The sequence below is a fragment of the Symphalangus syndactylus genome, chromosome 8, assembly GCF_028878055.3.
Source record: "Symphalangus syndactylus isolate Jambi chromosome 8, NHGRI_mSymSyn1-v2.1_pri, whole genome shotgun sequence".
NCBI lineage: Eukaryota > Metazoa > Chordata > Mammalia > Primates > Hylobatidae > Symphalangus > Symphalangus syndactylus.
The window spans coordinates 74366440-74385595 of NC_072430.2; the positions used below are offsets into that span (position 1 = coordinate 74366440).

At 44.4% G+C, this 19156-nt stretch overlaps 1 protein-coding gene across 1 annotated transcript in view; it reads left to right on the forward strand.

Moving 5' to 3' along the window:
* The window catches only part of MYO3B (myosin IIIB), a 269300-nt gene that overhangs the window by 62229 nt on the left and 187915 nt on the right, over nt 1–19156 (forward strand). The window contains exons 7-8 of the mRNA XM_063645412.1: nt 8510–8587; nt 11637–11842. Coding sequence (XP_063501482.1) covers nt 8510–8587; nt 11637–11842 — 284 coding nt within the window. The remainder of the gene's footprint in view (nt 1–8509; nt 8588–11636; nt 11843–19156) is intronic.

Below are 19156 nucleotides of genomic sequence, written 5' to 3' on the forward strand. Positions count from 1 at the left end.
AGTGAGACCAACTGACCAGAAACCTGGCTGGTAAGAAATTCTTACCCTTTTTGCCAGCATACCAGGTACCAGGTTTCTGGGCTCCCTTTCTCTGCAACTTTCAGAAGAACAGAGCAGCTTTTGATGACCCTGCTCACTGCACCATAGCTGTGGGGACCAAGCCCCATTACAAAAGAAAATGATCACTTTCTGTTTTATGGAACCATAGGCAAAAGCTTTCTAGTTTTGCAAGATGCTGCCCGTTAGGCTGCATGAGGAACCGAATTAACATTTTCCATCCCAGCCTAAGCAAAATACGCATAACAAAACAGACACTAGTCACCTCATTCCACACCCAATATTGACCTAACAAGGCTCAAACTTTCTCCCCAGTGGAGAGAAAGTCATCTTTGATCCACTTAAGGTGAGGAGGGATGACCTCCAACCAGGAATTCAATGAGTGGTCTCCGGGCAAGATGAAGAGTGGAGAATCACGGAGTCAGGCCTGTTGAGCTTTCATCAGGGCTCACCGAATGCGATTACACTTACAGAGGGTTCTTCAAGTTAGGCCTGCTGGACTTTGGTCAGCAGTTTCTTCAGAGGTCCGTTCCACATATACAAACACACACAACAAAAACCAGATGGACACAAGGCCTTCCAAATCAAGATCCCTTGCCAAGAATTCCAAGAGTATTCCTTCCAAACCAACCTCCTATTCTCCATCTGAGAACTCTCCCCAAAATCTTCCTGATTGAGGAGAAATCTCCAGAACCAAGACTCTTCTTACTCATTAGGGAGGGCCAGCTGAGACCTTGAAGGAGCCAAACCTATCAGGAGAAGGGAGGAGGTGTTGGCAGCTCCTAGAATACTCACCAAATCAGACACCCCATAATGGGGCTACAGCTACAGACACTCAATGATTGGGCTACAGACAGCAACACACCCTGCGATACGGCTCCAGTTACAGACACCCTGTGGTGGCGCTACAGATAGACATCCTACCATGGGGCTACAGTTATGAAATGTCTCCGCAGGACTATTTCTCTATTGCAATTAAATTCATGCACATTGGGCTGGCAGTGACCTGCCAGTAGAGACAGTGCCAGAGTCAGCCCCTAATCCAAGAGAACTAGGTGGCTGCTCGGGCTGGCCTCTGGATCCATCAAAGGAGAGGGGCTACCGAACCACGGGCAGGTAGCCACAAAGGCAATCCCAGACCAGCCCCCAAATTTGTAACCACCCAACAAGCTCACCTTGCCCGCTGCCTAGACAGAGCCAATTGATCAAGATGGGAATTGCAATAGAGAAAGAGTAATTCACATAGAGCCAGCTGTGTGGGAGACCAGAGTTTTTTTTATTACTAAAATCAGAGAATTTGGGGATCTGAATTTTTAAGCATAATTCTGTGGGTGGGGGTACAGTGCATTAGGAGTTCTGATTGGTCAGGTCAGAGATGAAATCATAGGGAGTTGAAACTGTCCTCTTGCACTGAGTCAATTCCTGGGTTGGGGCCACAAGACCAGATGAGCCAGTTTATTGATCTGGGTGGTGCTGGCTGATCCATCGAGTCCAGGGTCTGTAAAATATCTCAAGCATTGATCTTAGGTCTTACAATACCGATGTTATCCCCAGGAGCAATTTGGAAAAATTTACAATCTTGCAGCCTCCAGCTGCATGACTCCTAAACCATGATTTCTAATCTTGTGGCTAATTTGTTAGTCCTGCAAAGGCAGTTTAGTCCCCAGGCAGGAAGGGGGTTTGTTTTGGGAAAGGGCTGTTATTGTCTTTGTTTCAAAGCTAAACTATAAGTTCCTCCTGAAGTTAGTTCGGCCTACACCCAGGAATGAACAAGGACAGCTTGGAGGTTAGAAGCAAGATGGAGTCAGTTACATCAGATCTCTTTTCACTGTAATAATTGTCTCAGTTATAATTTTTGCAAAGGTGGTTTCAGTGGCAGTATATAATGTTTAAGAAATATGGTTTAGGAATCAAAGCGAGTTCAGATATAGGCGTGGCCGTCTACTGGCTGTAGGACTCTGGGAATTTTACCTAAAATATGTTAGTCTTAATTTCCTCATATGTAGAATGGGAATAATAATATTATTTACCTCATAGGTTATTTTGAGAATTTAGTGACATAACATAGGAAATGTTCAGTACAGTGATTTCAGATAGGGAACACTCAATATATACTGTATTATTCAAGTTTTGATAACCATTTAAAATTCCATGTGTGGAGCCCATATGTATATAGAAGCTTGCTCAACTGCTATGGCGTAGGGACTGTAACACAATTTGTAAAACTTATTCATGACTACTCTGAAGGCTAACCGTTCACAAGGAACTGTAACACTCACCGCGAAGGTCTGCAGCTTCACTCCTGAAGCCAGCGAGACCACGAACCCACCAGAAGGAAGAAACTCCGAACACATCCGAACATCAGAAGGAACAGACTCCGGACACGCCGCCTTTAGAACTGTAACACTCACCGCGAGGGTCCGCGGCTTCATTCTTGAAGTCAGTGAGACCAAGAACCCACCAATTCCGGACACACTATGATAACAATGCCTTCTTTTGGATACCTCCTAAAGGACCTGCCTGAGGCTCTTCCATGGTTAATGCTTTTGGTTTTGTTTTTAATGTAAGTAGAAGGAGTACACCCTAAAATAATTTTTTTTCGTTTTTTTGAGACAGAGTCTCGCTCTGTTGTCCAGGCTGGGGTGCAGTGGCATGATCGCGGCTCACTACAACCTCCACCTCCCAGGTTCAAGCAATTATCCTGCCTCAGCCTTCTGAGTAGTTGGGACTACAGGTGCCCACCACCATGCCTGGCTAAGTTTTATATTTAAGTAGAGATAGTGTTTCACTTCGTTGGCCAGGTTAGTCTCGAACTGCTGACCTCAAGTGGTCCGCCCATCTCGGCCTCCCAAAGTGCTGGGATTACAGGCGTGAGCCACCGCACCTGGCTAAAATAATGATTACAAGTATTGTAAATACGTAAACCAGTAACATAGTTGTTTACTGTCATTATCCAGTATTATATACTGTACATTATTGTACATGCTCTGCTTCGATATAATTGGCAGCGCAGGTTTGTTTACACCAAATCACCACAAACACGTGAGTAACGAAGAGCACTATGACATTATGATGTCTACAAAATTACTAGGCAATGGGATTTTTTCAGCTCCATTATAATCAACGGGACTACTGTAGTATATACAGTTTATCATTGACTGAGATGTCCTACTTCCATGGCACATGAGTGTAACAGGTGCATGGCCACACAGCTAGCAAGAGTTTCAACCAGGTTTGTCAACAGCAATCACTCAGCCTAGAAAAACTTTTCTGGTCTCTTTTTTTATCCTAAGGTAAAAACATATAAATACTTTGTAGAGGATTTTTTCTTTGTCAAATCCCCACTTTTGGGAAGAACTATTTGCTAGATGATGCCCTAATGGAATCCACTTTCCAGGTTGTTTCTAAAAGCGTTTTTGGTTAAAAAATTAAATGATGCTACTACTATGATATTAATGAAATTTGCTCAGGAAGACAAACTCAGGCTACACAACAGCCTTCTCAACCCTTTTGGTTTGGAGTTTTGGGGCTGGCTTTGGAGCTCCGTGGAAGGCCTGATACAGAGAAAGGTCTAGTTTAAAGGGCTGAGAGAAGCAACTTCTGGTTTATTCCTTGTCGGAAATTCTCTCTTTTAGATCCATTCCAAGTTCAGGAGAACCTTATGACTATGCAAATATACAAGAGATCCCTCGCCAACCGAAGACCTTTCTAAATTGTTAAATTAGAAAATACCCAATAACATATTGTGAATTGGTGGGTTCTTGGTCTGACTTCAAGAATGAAGCCACGGACCCTCGTGGTGAGTGTTACAGTTCTTAAACATGGTGTGTCCGGAATTTTTTTCGTTCCTTTTGTCCGGAGTTGTTTGTTCCTCCTGATGGGTTCGTGGTCTTGCTGGCTTCAGGAGTGAAGCTGCAGACCTTCGCAGTGAGTGTTACAGCTCATAAAGGTGGCATGGACCCAAAGAGTGAGCAGCAGCAAGATTTATTGTGAAGAGTGAAAGAACAAAGCTTCCACAGCATGGAATGGGACTCCAGTGCATTGCCACTGCTGGCTCGGGCAGCCTGCTTTTATTCTCTAATCTGACCCCACCCACATTCTGCTGATTGGCCCATTTTACAGAGAGCTGATTGGTCCGTTTTGACAGGGTGCTGATTAGTGGGTTTACAAACCTTGAGCTAGACACAGAGTGCTGATTGGTGCGTTTACAATCCTTTAGCTAGACACAAAAGTTCTCCAAGTCTTCACTAGATTAGCTAGACACAGAGCATTGATTGGTGCATTTACAAACCTTGAGCTAGACACAAAGTGCTGATTGGTGCATTTACAAGCCTTTAGCTAGACATAAAAGTTCTCCAAGTCCCCACCCCAACTCAGGAGCCCAGCTGGCTTCACCTAGTGGATCCTGCTGCAGGTGGAGCTGCCCGCCAGTCCCGCGTCACACTCCTGCACTCCTCAGCTATTGGGTGGTCAGGGGACCGGGCGCTGTGGAGCAGGGGGTGGTGCCCGTTGAGGAGGCTCGAGGCTCAGGCCACATGGGAGCCCACTGGGGGTTGGGGGGCTCCAGCATGGCAGGCTGCAGGTCCCGAGCCCTGCCCCGCAGGGAGGTGGCCGAGGCCAGGCGAGAATTTGAGCACGGTGCTGGCGGGCCGGCAGTGCTGGGGGACCCGGTGCACCCTCTGCAGCTACTGGCACGGGTGCTAAGCCCCTCACTGCCCGGGGTAGCAGCGCCAGCCAGCCGCTCTGAGTGTGGGGCCCACCGAGCCCGTGCCCACCCAGAACTCATGCTGGCTCTCAAGCACCATGCGCAGCCCCAGTTCCCACCTACACCTCACCCTCCATACCTCCCTGCAAGCAGAGGGAGCCGGCTCTGGCCTTGGCCAGCCCAGAGAGGGGCTCCCACAGTGCAGCGGTGGGCTGAAGGGCTCCTGAAGTGTGGCCAGAGTGGACACTGAGGCGGAGGAGGCGCCGAGAGTGAGTGAGGGCTGCTAGCACATTGTCACCTCTCAATATCACCTATCCTAGGCTGGGCTCAGTGGCTCACACCTGTAATCCCACCACTTTGGGAGGCCGAGGCAGGTGGATCTCAAGGTCAGGGGTTCAAGACCAGCCTGACCAACATGGTGAAACCCAGTCTCTACTAAAAATACCAGCTAATTTGCTGGGCGTGGTGGTGTGCACCTGTAATCCCAGCTACTCAGGAGGCTGAGGCAGGAGAATCACTTGAACCCAGGAGGCAGAGGTTGCAGTGAGCTGAGATTGCGCCATTGCACTCCACCCTAGGTGACAGAGTGAGACTCCGTCTCAGAAAAAAAAAAGGCATATCATCTATTCTGTCAAACGCACTACTAAGTATGTAGGTGGTGAATTACAAAAAAGCATTAGCCTTTCCAGGTTGTATATATCAAAGAATAGGTTTTTACTTTATTTCCAGACATCACTCTGTATGTGATTGCAAGGACAGAATTTAAAGTCCCGTTGAAACACAGATGCTGTGCAGTTAGACAGGGGCTGTCACTAGCTGGGAGCTACCTCCTGACCACATAGCCTTATAACTTTTAGAGTGCAAATTGGTGCTTAAGTCTGCATTTTTCCAATTTGCTGCAGGGAACCGGTGCTGATCTTGAAAACAATACAGATTATTCCTTTTATTTATTTATATTTTATTTCTGCAGATTTATGGGGTACATGTGAAATTTTCTTATATGAGTATTCCTTTTAAATTGTGTTTCAGCTGAATTAATATACATCAAGGATTTTTTGGTCACCAAACTTAAATTCTCAAATGCTAAGGGTCTGTTATAAGTTCTGAGGGAGGGTAATAGGTCAATTCATAAACATCTACCAATAGAAAATTATAAATGAGCTTTTCAGCTGCCTGGGGGGCTGGTGCTCACTAGTTAATTTGAATAAAAAGGGAGGGAAATGAAAGAGGAAAAGCCAGGTTCAAAGCAAGAGGTGCTTCTTCAGGGACGCGATGGCTCACGCTTGTAATCCTAGCACTTTGGGAGGCCGAGGCGGGCGGATCACGAGGTCAGGAGATCGAGATCACGGTGAAACCCCGTCTCTACTAAAAATACAAAAAAATTAGCCGGGCGTGGTGGCGGGCGCCTGTAGTCCCTCAATACTCGGAGAGGCTGAGGCAGGAGAATGGCGTGAACCCAGGAGGTGGAGCTTGCAGTGAGCCGAGATTGCGCCACTGCACTCCAGCCTGGGCGACAGAGCGAGACTCTGTCTCAAAAAAAAAAAAAAAAAAAAAAAAAAAAAGAAGTGCTGAGGCCGGGCAAGGTGACTCACTGCTGTAATCCCAGCACTTGGGGAGGCTGAGGCAGGTGGATCATCTGAGGTCGGGAGTTCGAGACCAGCCTGACCAACATGGAGAAACCCTGTCTCTACTAAAAATACAAAATTAGCCAGGCATAGTGGTGGGCACCTGTAATCCCAGCTACTCGGGAGGTTGAGGCAGGAAAACACTTGAACCCCGAAGGTGGAGATTGCAGTGAGCCAAGATCGCACCATTGCACTCCAGCCTGGGAGCAAAACTCCATCTCAAAAAAAAAAAAAAAAAAAAAAAAGTGCTGGGCCCAGCGTGGTTGCTCAAGTCTGTAATCCTAGCACTTTGGGAGGCCAAGGCAGGCAGATCACTTGAGGTCAGGAATTCGAGACCAGCCTGGCCAATATGGTAAAACCTCGTCTCTACCAAAAATACAAAAATTAGCTGGGTGTGGTGGCAGGCACCTGTAATTCCAGCTACTCAGGAGGCTGAGGCAGGAGAACTGTTTGAATCCGGCAGGCGGTGGTTGTAGTGAGCTGAGACCGTGCCATTGCACTCCAGCCTGGGCAACAAGAGTGAAACTCCATTTAAAAAAAAAAAAAAAGAAGTGGTGGAGAAATTCCCAAAGTTGTGTGTGTGTATATGTGTGGAGATTGGGGGGCGGGCCAGGGGTAGAAGAAGAAAATAAGGAGAAAAAAGTTGAAGAAAATCTAGAATTTACAATTTAGCCAAAGGCTGGCCCTAGCCAAGACCTTTTCTTCAGACCTGAGTAGTTTGCCCCAAACCTCCCCAGCTCTTGAGTTCTGTACTCAAATGGGGGTGAGAAAGGGAAAGAAACCTCCGGAGTGGACCCATCTGGTGACAGTGGAGAGAGTGTAACATGCTCTGCAGGTGGGGCTGGTGTGTTGTGTTTTCTCTTTAGTCCCTCTTCTTTCTAAACCCAGGATCTTTCCATTCCTTCTTTCCCATTAGAAAAAATTAAAATGTCAAACCTATAGGCAGTTGTATCATTGTTTCAGCTGCATGTGAATGGACTGATGGCATCTGCCGTGCAGCCCATTAAAATAAAGCTGCACTGTCTCTGATGTCTTCACTTGGGTCATAGAGCTGCTCACTGTTTAGGTTGTTTTTCTAGGTTTTGGAAACTTAGCTCCATGTTTTCTCCCCTTCTTAAATAAACCTGTTTTCTTTACCCATCCCAATTGAAGCATTTCCTTCCATTTTGCACACAGTCTCCCACATACTGCTTTAGGTAAGCCTCTTTATTCACCCCTCCTAACTCCCACCCCTTTTAGCACCGGTTTTTCACTTTCATTGAACAAGGCTACAGACATCCTCACCCCATGGGAAGGTGGCTGCCTGGACGGCAGTCCACCCAGCCTAACCCACATGCTGACAGCAGTGTCTTCCATTTCAAATATTTCTGCTTTATACCCTTGCCACCTGTTCAGAGCAGATGGGAAGCTGCCATGGCAAGGCCAGTGCTAAATGCCACTCATGCACTCTGCAAACCAAAGCAGGGTGTTTGTTGTTGCATTATAATAATGGAACAGAGGCTGCTTGCAGTCGGCCCCTGCAGTTGTTTTCATCAATAAATTCCTTCCAGTCAGCCCAGGTAGTTGGGATGGATATTGAGAACAGGTGCATTCCATTGGGTTTCCGAGTGATTTGGTGCCTGAGCTCGTATCTGCAGTGAGCACGTGGGAACGGTGGGTGGTAGGAGGAGTGTTGCAGCATCAGAGTCTGATGACATGGAAGGCAACTGGCGCTGGCCTAATTCCCTGTGGTACAACCTGGGCTTTGGGGCCATCATGTCTTTATAATCATTTCGCCTCATGGCCCTTTGCCAAGTTTCCTTTTAAGCAATAGTTTGGTCTCATATGACCTTACTAGAGAATTTAACAGGGGTTCATTAGAAGATGTAAAAGTATAGAAATAACAGGGGTTTACACTAAAACCATATGGTATTTTATAGAGTGAGGTATTGTCAAATGAGTAGAACAATGCATATTCTTTTGTTTCTATGTTTTGAAAAATTCTCCCCACAGTACACTATTGTGTCCTAAATACCATGGCCCCTCAGATATTTGGCCAAACAGGCTTTCAGATTTTGGAAGACATGGAGCATGAGGTAAGTGCCTAGATCCTCAAACCACTTGCCTCCACCTGTGCTTCCAGGTGGACACTCTGGAGGTGATGCGGCATCCGGAAGAAACCACCAACATGAAGAGGCAAACTGTGGCTTCTTACTTCCGGGTATGGAGTCTTCTTGATCTCTATTCTGCCTACTTCCAGAAAGGACTGTCCAAGCCTTCTTATGAGATGCCTAGATAGAGTCAGTGAAACAAGGGCAAAGCACAGAGTCAAGAAAGATTGGTTTGGGGAAGTGGTGGAAGCAAGGAAGAAAGAGAACATTGGGCACACAATCCTGCCCATTAAATGACTGATTCTGTTAGCATTTGAGCTGCTTCTTGGTCTTAAAGCTACTAGAGGCAGCCACTTTTCTAGCATACTGAATAGTAAAGTAGTTAATAAAGTTCCAGAAGGTGGCTTATAAGTTCAGATACTGAGAGAATCTGTCTTAGCATTGACTTTATTTTCCTAGATTGAATTGACCCATTGTAAAACCCACTTGTCTGAGCCCTATTATTTCCCATTTCTGCCATCCCTGTTTCTGATACTTCATCTAGTTAAATGCCTCCTTTGGGTAAAAACATGGTCTCCAGAAGGGCTCTGTTAAATGCACATTATATAGCAAAGATAAGACATATACACTCTTGCAGCGATTTGCACAGATTTGTTTGTCTTCAAATTATAAAGCATTAGAGTTGGAAGGCCCTTAGAGACTGGGAGCTAAGGTCCAGATAGTTTCACAGTAGAAATACTGTTAGGCCGAGCGCATTGGCTCACACCTATAGTCCCAGCATTTTGGGAGGCTGAGGTAGGCGCATCACCTGAGGTCAAGAGTTAAGAGACGAGCCTGGCCAACATGGTGAAACCCCGTCTCTACTAAAAATGCAAAAATTAGGCGTGATGGCAGGTGCCTGTAGTCCCAGCTACTTGGGAGGCTGAGGCAGAAGAATCACTTGAACCTGGGAGGTAGAGGTTGCAGTCAGCTGAGATTGCGCCATTGCAGGCCTGGGTGACAAAGTGAGACTCCGTCTCAAAAAAAAAAAATGCTGTTAGATCAAATTTAGAACTGATCTCAGGGATAGCAGAATGAGGTAGTAAGATAGGGTTGGCACAGGAAAGGGCTTGGCAGGTATGAGAGGTCAGGTGGGTGGGAAGCTGGAAGAGCCAGGAAGGCTGAAGGGCGGGGCTTGGGAGCCAGCACTCTGGATAGAAGGCTCCATGGAAAGCTAGCAGGTGCAGGGATCTAAAACGCAGAAGTCCAGCCTAGCCAATTGTGCTTCAGAGGCAGGCTAGAATTGGGCTCAGGGTATGAATTGCAGGGGCCCCAGACCTTCAAATCCAGTATTCCATCCATTCAGTGAGTCGTGCTATAGCATCTGTGACAGGTGGGCCCCTTCCTCATCATTCTGATGTTTCGTTATTTATAATTGCTACTTATTTCTTATATTGAGACACACCTGGTCCTATACCCTTCAGTGGCTCTATCCTCATCTGTTAGTCCATTTTATGTTGCTATGAAGGAATACTTGAAACCGGATAACTCTTTTTTCTTTTAAGACAGAGTCTCGCTCTGTCACCCAGGCTGGAGTTCAATGGCGCCATCTCGGTTCACTGCAACCTCCGCCTCCCGGGTTCAAGCAATTCTCCTGCCTCAGCCTCCCATGTAGCTGGGACTACAGGCATGTGCCACCATGCCTGGCAAATTTTTTTGTATTTTTACTAGAGATGAGGCTTCACCATGTTGGCCAGTCCAGTCTCGAACTCCTGACCTTAGGTGATCCACCCACCTCGGCCTCCCGAAGTGCTAGGATTACAGGCATGAGCCACCGTGCCCAGCCAAGACTGAGTAATTTATGAAGAAAAGAGGTTTATTTGGCTCACGGTTCTGCAGGCTGTACAAGCCTGGCGCCAGCATCTACTTGGCTTCCGGTGAGGCCTCAGGAAGCTTTTACTCATAGAGCAGGCATGTTACATGGCAAGAGAGAGAGGAATGGAGAGGGAACCAGACAGAGGGGGTATCCCAGACTCTTTAAACCACCCAATTTTGCATGAACTAATAGAGTAAGAACTCACTCATTGCCATGAGGACAGCACCAAGCCATTCATGAGGAATCTGCCCCCATGACCCAAACTCCTCCCACTGGGCCCATCTCCCACATTAGAGGTCACATTTCAACATGAGATTTGGAGGAAACACACATCCAAACCGTATCATCCTCCTGGTAACCCTTGGTGTCTGTATTTGTTTTCCCACTGGATTTAGTGGCTCCATTTACTCTGTGAAGTGATCCTCAAGATCTTAGGGCCCCCCTATCAGCAGAAAAGCCTCTGGCTTATGGTTTTTCAGAAATATACCCATAACAACCAGTTTGGTGTTCTCAAAATACCCATTCACAATGCTAAACCTGAAAAATAAGTTACCTTGGTAAGCTAGGTACCACCAATTTTGATCTGTAGGAGCAGTGACTATGAAATAATGGAACTGATTTCCTTTGGCTTCTAATAGCTTCTGAAGGTGTGCCCAGAAGAGCTCTAGCAGTGGATGCCCCTGAGGAACAACTGAGGCCCCCCTTCACAAGCACCCCTCTGATTTTCTGTGTCCTTCCTCCCCTCTTGCTATGAGAGCCCTGTACCAGCTGCTTGGTATATGTTAGTTGATAGTCACCACAATCTTCTTTTTGCGTACTTCTCTCATTTTCTTTGCCTTGTTTTTGTATTTTTCTTTTCTGTCCCACTACCTTATTACCAATCGTATCTGTAGGATTTGCTTAGACTATCTGGTGGTTCTTAGGCTGAAGAAGCAATTAGCCCCTTCCTCAAAAGCTGGACATTTTAAATTACAGATACAGATTGTGGAACATCACCTTGGAATACCAGTGACAAGCATTCTAGTTCTGGCAGTGGAATTACAGGTTAACCTAGAGCAGGTTCTTGGCTAAGTTTCTGCCATATGGGATATTGCTTGGCACTAGGTGATATTTAAAGAATGTTTTTGAATCTGCAGGTGGCTATAAGTGCAACTTACATTATTATCTCCTATTGCTGATTTCATGTTCTTCCTCAAGAAGGTCTGTGGGCCTCAAACTGCTCTAGAGGCTTCTGCAGGCCTGTGTTTTAATTATCCATTACGTTGGTGGTAACCTTGTTCCTTGTGCATTTTTCCCCCTGGTAGTATTCTCTGATGGACCTGCTCTCCAAAATGGTGGTTGGACAGCCCCACTTTGTGCGCTGCATTAAACCCAATGATGACCGAGAGGCCCTGCAGTTCTCTCGAGAGAGGGTGCTGGCCCAGCTCCGCTCCACAGGGATTCTGGAGACAGTCAGCATCCGCCGCCAGGGCTATTCCCACCGCATCCTCTTTGAAGAATTTGTGAAAAGGTCAGACTGTCATCTACGGGAATGCATTCTTACAAATGTAGCTCTACTCTGGCCATCCCTGTGTCCTAAGATTGTTCCTCCTTCCCGCTCTCCTCCAAACATGTAATTGGCTAGTTGCCAGCTACCATTTACTTGCTTGAATGTTGCATTTTTATTGTGCTTCAACTAAACTGCAGTGATCCAGCAGCCAGGTTAGGCTTCCTTCTGATCACATTATTTTAAATGTCCATATACGTTTATATGTTATAAATCCTTAGGTCTCAAGTTCTCCAGGTATTTTGTTGTTATGATGAAAGTATCCCTCCCTAAGTGGTCCCAGATTCTGGTGGATTTGAATGCACCCAAGCACCAGTTCTTCTTCCAGGTTCTGGCATGATATAATATGATAATTAACACTTATATAACACCTGAAGTATCCTAAGAGTACAGGACATTTTAGGGCACTATTCTAAAATGTATTATCTCATTTGATTTATAGAACAACCCTATAAGCTAGACTCTATTATTATCCTCATTTTACAAAACGTAAAGGTGAGAAAACTTGGGTATGAAAAGAAAGTAAGTGATTTTCCCATGGTCTTATGCTGGTCAATGTAGAGCCAGGATTTGAACCCAGGCAGTCCGGTTTCAGCATGCATGCTTTTAATCTCTTCAGTTCAGTGCATTCAATCAGTATTTATTGAAATAAATTGCATGGCACTTTTTTTTTTGAGATGGAGTCTCGCTCTTTCACCCAGGCTGGAGTGCAGTGGCGCAATCTCGGCTCACTGCAGGCTCCGCCCCCGGGGTTCACGCCATTCTCCTGCCTCAGCCTCCCGCGTAGCTGGGACTACAGGCGCCCGCCACCTCACCCAGCTAATTTTTTGTATTTTTAGTAGAGACAGGGTTTCACCGTGTTAGCCAGGATGGTCTCGATCTCCTGACCTTGTGATCCGCCCACCTCAGCCTCCCAAAGTGCTGGGATTACAGGCTTGAGCCACCGCTCCCGGCCTGCATGGCACTTTCTTAACCCAGAAAGTGCCTTTGCCTGAGAATGAAATGCTGCTCTTTTCTGAACAACTGCCATAGAGATTATGTATGAATGTGATTACAAGTAGAATTTTCTGTGAAGAAATAAGGAAAAAAATAACAAAAAAACACCTCTGAGAAGCACTGCTGTCTGAGGATGCCTGGAGAGGAATAGTGAAATCCATTGTATGTCTGACGAAGACAAGGCAACCAAGAAAAAAAAAAATGCATTGTAGAATCTGCCTCACTCCTTAAGCCATCTTTAGTGTCTTTTTACCTCCACTCTGAAACATGTGCCCAAAGTCATTTTTTCCAACTTTTTCTCAGGAGAGGATGGGTCATAATTATGGTAGCTTGCTTTATCAAGTCTCCCAAACTCTGCTAAATTCCATGGAAAAGATAAGGCAAAAAATCTTCCTTGCAATGAGAGCTTTTAAATTAAAAATAAGAATGAAATGGCTTTTTTTTTTTTTTTTTTAAAGTGTCTTTGAGCTTCTTTTTTCCTCCTAAATTTGGAAGTGGAACAAGAAAAAAATTTAGCACATGAATTTGACTAGTCAAATATTTTTTGTAACAATGTTTGAATACATAAAAATATTTAAGAAAACAGGTCAAATGCTGAGCAGATTGGCACTTCTTTGTTCATAATCAGAAAGCCATTAGGCAAGTATGAACAGGAGTTTCAAAATGCCAGTAAATCTGAGGATATCAAAGATTTCTGAGCCAGCAAGTTAATTGGTATTTTGATCTTTTTGAACCACTTAACAAAATGGATGAGTTAGCAGTTTTCTCCCTTGATGTTATTCAACAAATAGGTACACTTCTTATCTTCCTGTTCAAGAGTGCTGTTTTGTAAACTCTTAGCAGGAAATATGCAGACAGGACAATCAAAGACAGGAAACAGAGCCATTCAAGGTTTATTAAATGGAGGTAAATAAAAGATAAAAACTAATTTAATGTTACTCTACATTTTTGTATTTTCTGGCATTCAGGACTGAAACCCTGAGTATACACCTGGTGGTGTTCTTGGGATCATGTTGTTGGGTTCCAGAAAGGGGAAAGACTTCCCCAGTTCCCAAATTACCCAAGTCTGCAGGCTTGGCCAAACCTAAAATACTTTCTTGCCCCTATTATCTTTGAGCTTTCTGGCAAAATGACTTGGAAGTGCCCTTCCTTATCCTCTACTCATGGAGCCTTTGAGGAAGAGGGTGTCCCCAACATCCTCTCGTCAATAGGGCCAGGTGAATTGGAAGTCTTTATGTTCTTGACTAGGCATGAAAGAGGCCACCTGGAAATGCTGGGCCACACTGTTGAGGGACGTCACAGAAAAGCAATCTAAGCATTTATTGTTTTTATGGTCAATGGATTCTGATGCATAGTCTCTCAGAATGTCTACAGAGGGCAAACATATAACTGCATGTATTGGGATGTGTTCTGGCAAATGTCTAAAAAATAGGGCTGAGTCAGGCTGGGCGCGGTGGCTCACACCTGTAATCCCAGCACTTTGGGAGGCAGGCAGATTACCTGAGGTTAGGAGTTCGAGACCAGCCTGGCCAACATGATGAAATCCTGTCTTTACTAAAAATATAAAAATTAGCTGGGTGTGGTGGCTACTTGGGAGGCTGAGACAGGAGAATCGCTTGAACCCAGGAGGTGGAGGTTGCAGTGAGCCAAGATCGTGCCACTGCACTCCAGCCAGGGCGACAGAGTGAGACTTCCTCTCAAAAAAATAAAGAATAGGGCTGAGTCTAATTGTTTGTTTATGAAGCTATTGTAGTAAATAATGCAGTTTAGTAAGGAGACCTGAATTCTAGTCTCCTTTGGTATATAACATCTGGAAAGTAACCCAATATTCTATAAAAGATGTTTCCTCACCTGCACGACAAGAAGGCAGGAAAACACAAAGCCCACATTCTGAAGATTTTCAAGGATTACTTGCAGATGCCTGGGGCTTACTTAGTTTCTAAGTCTTCCAGGGATTTTTGCCTTCCCAGTCGAGCTCACTGGATGAGAGACCTACATCTACCAGGCTGTGATGCGGAACGGTTGTTAACTGTTGAACAAAATGAAACTCTTCCCTCTTCTTTTTCATTGGCATCTTCCATTTCTTCTCATGATGGCGTGGAGAACCATGGTGTCTTGGTATCTCTTTCATCTCATTCTCCTTCTTCTTCCTCCGCTCTCTCTCTTCCAGAAATTAGAAGTCACCTTTGACTTCTCCTCACTTCCTTTAAGTAATCCATCACCAGGTCCAGCTGACTACCTGCTAAAGTTTCTCGAAAACATTCTCTTGGGAATCTCTCATCCCTTCTCCCATAGCTTTAGTCCAGGCCTTTTGTTATTATTAACAGCTCAATTTAGATATAATTCACATATGATAAAAGTCATCTTTTGAAAGTATACAATTCAGCTGGGCACCGTGGCTCACAGCTGTAACCCCAGCATTTTGGGAGGCCACGGCGGGCAGATCACCTGAGATCAGGAGTTTGAGACCAGCCTGACCAACATGGAAAAACCCTGTCTCTACTAAAAATACAAAATTAGCTAGGCATGGTGGTGCATGCCTGTAATTCCAGCTACTTGGGAGGCTGAAGCAGGAGAATCACTTGAACCCAGGAGGCAAAGGTCATGGTGAGCCGAGATCATGCCATTGCACTCCAGCCTGGGCAACAAGAGCAAAACTCCATCTCAAAAAAAAAAAAAAAAAAAAAGAAGGAAAGTATACAATTCAATGGTTTTTAATTAGTCACAGAGTTGTATAAACATCACCACCATCTAATCATAGAACATTTTGTTACCTAAAAAAAACCTCCAAACTCATTAGCCATTCTCCCCTTTCTCCTCAATCCCACCAGACTTAGGCAACCAATAATCTAACTTCCGTCTGTATGGATTTGTCTATTATTGACATTTCATGTAAATGGAATCATACAAGTGGCCTTCTGTGCCTGGCTTCTTTCACTTAGCATGTTTTCAGTGTTGGATGAAATAAATACTGGTACTATGTATCAGTATTTTATTTTTTTATAGGTGAATAATATCCCATTGTATGAATATATCACATTTTGCTTCCTTATTTATCAGAGGATGAACTTATGCATTGTTTCCACTATTTGGCTGTTATGAGTAATGCTGCTATGAATATTCATATGCAACTTTTAATGTGGACATACGTTTTCACTTCTTTGGGGTATATACCTACGAGTAGAATTTCTTGGTCATATGGTAACCCTCTGTTCCAAGTGGCTGCACAATTTAAATTACTATCACCAGTGTTATGAGAGTCCCAATTTTTCCACATACTCCCCACCACTTACTATTGTTTCTTTTTTATTTTAGTCATTCTAGTTGACGTGAAGTGGTATCTCATTGTAGTTTTGATTTGCGTTTCTCTAATGACTAATGATATTGAGCAGCTTTTCTGTGTTTCTTGGTTATGTGTATATCTTCTTTGGAGAAATGTTTATTCAAATCGTTTGCCCACTTTATATTGTTGATGTTTAAGTGTTCCAAATATTAGTCCCTTATCAGATAATTTGCAAATATTTTCTCTCTCTCTTTTTTTTTAATGAGCTACTGGTCTCTTTGATATTTTCTCACTCTATGGGTTGTCTTTTTTTTTTTTTGAGATGGAGTCTCACTCTGTCACCCAGGCTGGAGTGCGGTGGCACAGTCTCGGCTCACCACAACCTCCGCCTCCCGGGTTCAAGCAATCTCATGCCTCGGCCTCTGGAGTAGCTGGAATTACAGGCATCTGCCACCATGCCCTGCTAATTTTTATATTTTTAGTAGAGATGGGGTTTCACCATGTTGGCCAGGCTGGTCTTGCACTCCTGACCTCATGTCGTCCGCCCACCTCGGCCTCCCAAAGTGCTGGGATTACGGGAGTGACCTACCGGGCCTGGCCTTGATTGTATTCTTGATGGTGTCCTTTGAAGCACAAAATTTTTTAATTTTGATGAAGTTCAATTTATGTATGTTTTCTTTTGTTGCTCATACTTTTGGTATTCTGTCTAAGAAGGTATCACCTAATTCAGTGTGACAAAGATTTACTCCTATCATTATTCTAGGAGTTTTGTAGTTTTAGCTCTTATATTTTAGATCTATGGTCCATTTGGATTTAATTTTTTGTATGGTGTGAGGTAGAAGTCTAACATTATTCTTTTGTATGTGGATATCCAGCAGTTTCAACACCATTTTGTTGAAAATACTGTTATTTACCCCCATTGAATTGTCCTTGAATTCTTGTTGAAAATCACTTGAACATAAATTTAAGGGTTTATTTCTGGACTCTCTATTCTATTCTTTTCTCTATATCTTTTCTGGGCCTTTTAAAACTTTTTTTGCTCACCCTCTAGCCAGTTTTCTAAGTGGACTTCCTGCCTATTTCATTCTCCAAAGAGACAGCAGGATAGAATTTGTTAGAATTCCTATCTGAGCATATTGCTTCCTTGATTAAAATGACCATCCAGGCCCCCATTGGGTGAGCTGCAGTGCTCTGGCCTGGTGTGGGAGAGTCCACCTGATTCGGCCCCTCCTTACTTTCCTAGTCTCTTCTCTCATTTCCCACATCTCAGATCACACTCTAGCCAAAACTGAATTACTTGGTGTTCCCTAACCACCCCAGGCTGTTCTATTCTTTTGTGCTTTGTTCAGGCTATGTTGACTAAATCTCCCTTCTCCAAGCTCTTAGTCTGCTGTCTTAGCCAAGCTAACTCCTGTTCATTCCTTAGGTCTTTGACCAGGCATTAACTTTTCTGTGATACCCTCCTTGACTTCCCCAGGATGGGTTAGGGTCTCTTTTGATGAGCTTCTCTAGTAGCACTTACTACATTGTAGAGCAATTATCTACCTCTCATCTCAACCTTAACTACCTGGGAGGCAGAGATATTTTTCAGCTCACTTTATTTTTATTTTTAGTTTTTTGAGACAGGGTCTCACTCTGTCACCCAGGCTAGAATGCAGTGGCACAATGTTGGCTCACTGCAACCTCTACCCGCTGGGTTCAAGCAATCCCCCCACCTTAGCCTCCCAAGTAGCTGGGCCACAGGCGTGCACCACCATGCCTGCTTATTTTTTATATTTTTAGTAGCTATGAGGTCTCACCATGTTGCCCGGGCTGGTTTTGAACTCCTGAGCTCAAGCAATCTGCCTGCCTTGGCCTCACAAACTGCTGGGATTATAGGTGTGAGCCACCATGCCTGACCTTCAGCTCACTTTATGTCTGTATTGTCCAATGCAGTGCCTGGCACAAATTCGGTGTTTAATAAATATTTGTTGAGTTGAATCAAACTCTTACCTCTTCTTTTTCATCACTATTTTCTTTTTTTCTTTTTCTCTTTTTTTTTTTTTTTTGAGATGGAGTCTCGCTCTGTCACCCAGGCTGGAGCGTAGTGGCGTCATCTCGGCTTACTGCAAGCTCCGCCTCCTGGATTCATGCCATTCTCCTGCCTCAGCCTCCCAAGTAGCTGGGACTACAGGCGCCTGCCACCACGCCCAGCTGATTTTTTTGTATTTTTTTTTAGTAGAGACGGGGTTTCACCGTGTTAGCCAGGATGGTCTCGATCTCCTGACCTTGTGATCTGCCTGCTTCGGCCTCCCAAAGTGCTGGGATTACAAGCGTGAGCCACCGCGCCCGGCTATTTCATCACTATTTTCTTTTACCATCCCTTGACTCACCCTTTGATCCTTGCTCTTTGAAATATATGACAGATATCTAGAAATGGCTTTGTTGAGGTTAGGTTTTACTTGTACTGTAACGTACAACCTAGATTGATAGAATGTAAGATTTCAGGTAAGTCAAAGTAGCTCTTTATCAATAAAAGGTAAGAAACCTAAATAAGTTGATTTAGAATAAGGCTCTAACCCAGTTTGATAATGCTATTATTAGAAGTTAATACATTGAAAGGCTTACTTTAAACAAATTTGCCTCCCTTCTCTCTATAACAAAAAATGATTTTTTTCCGAAATCCAAAGAAATAAGTTTAATAGGATAAGGAAGACTCTCTCATTTTCCAGCTTCTTCTCTGTCATCTCCCCAGCTCTCAGCTCATACTCCAGAAAAAAAGAAACCACTTGAAGCTTCCTAACACAGCATACCTACATTTTATGAAAGCACCGTTCTGTGAAAGCAGGCTGCTTACTTGGTATGTTAGTTAGGAACCTCTCAGTAACAAGTAACTGAAACTCAAACTAGTTGAAGCAACAATTAAAAGGGGATGACATATTGGCTTATGAAATTAGGAAGTCCAAAGACATGTCTGGATCCAGGCAATCAAACAGTTTTACCAAGCCAGTGTCTTTTCT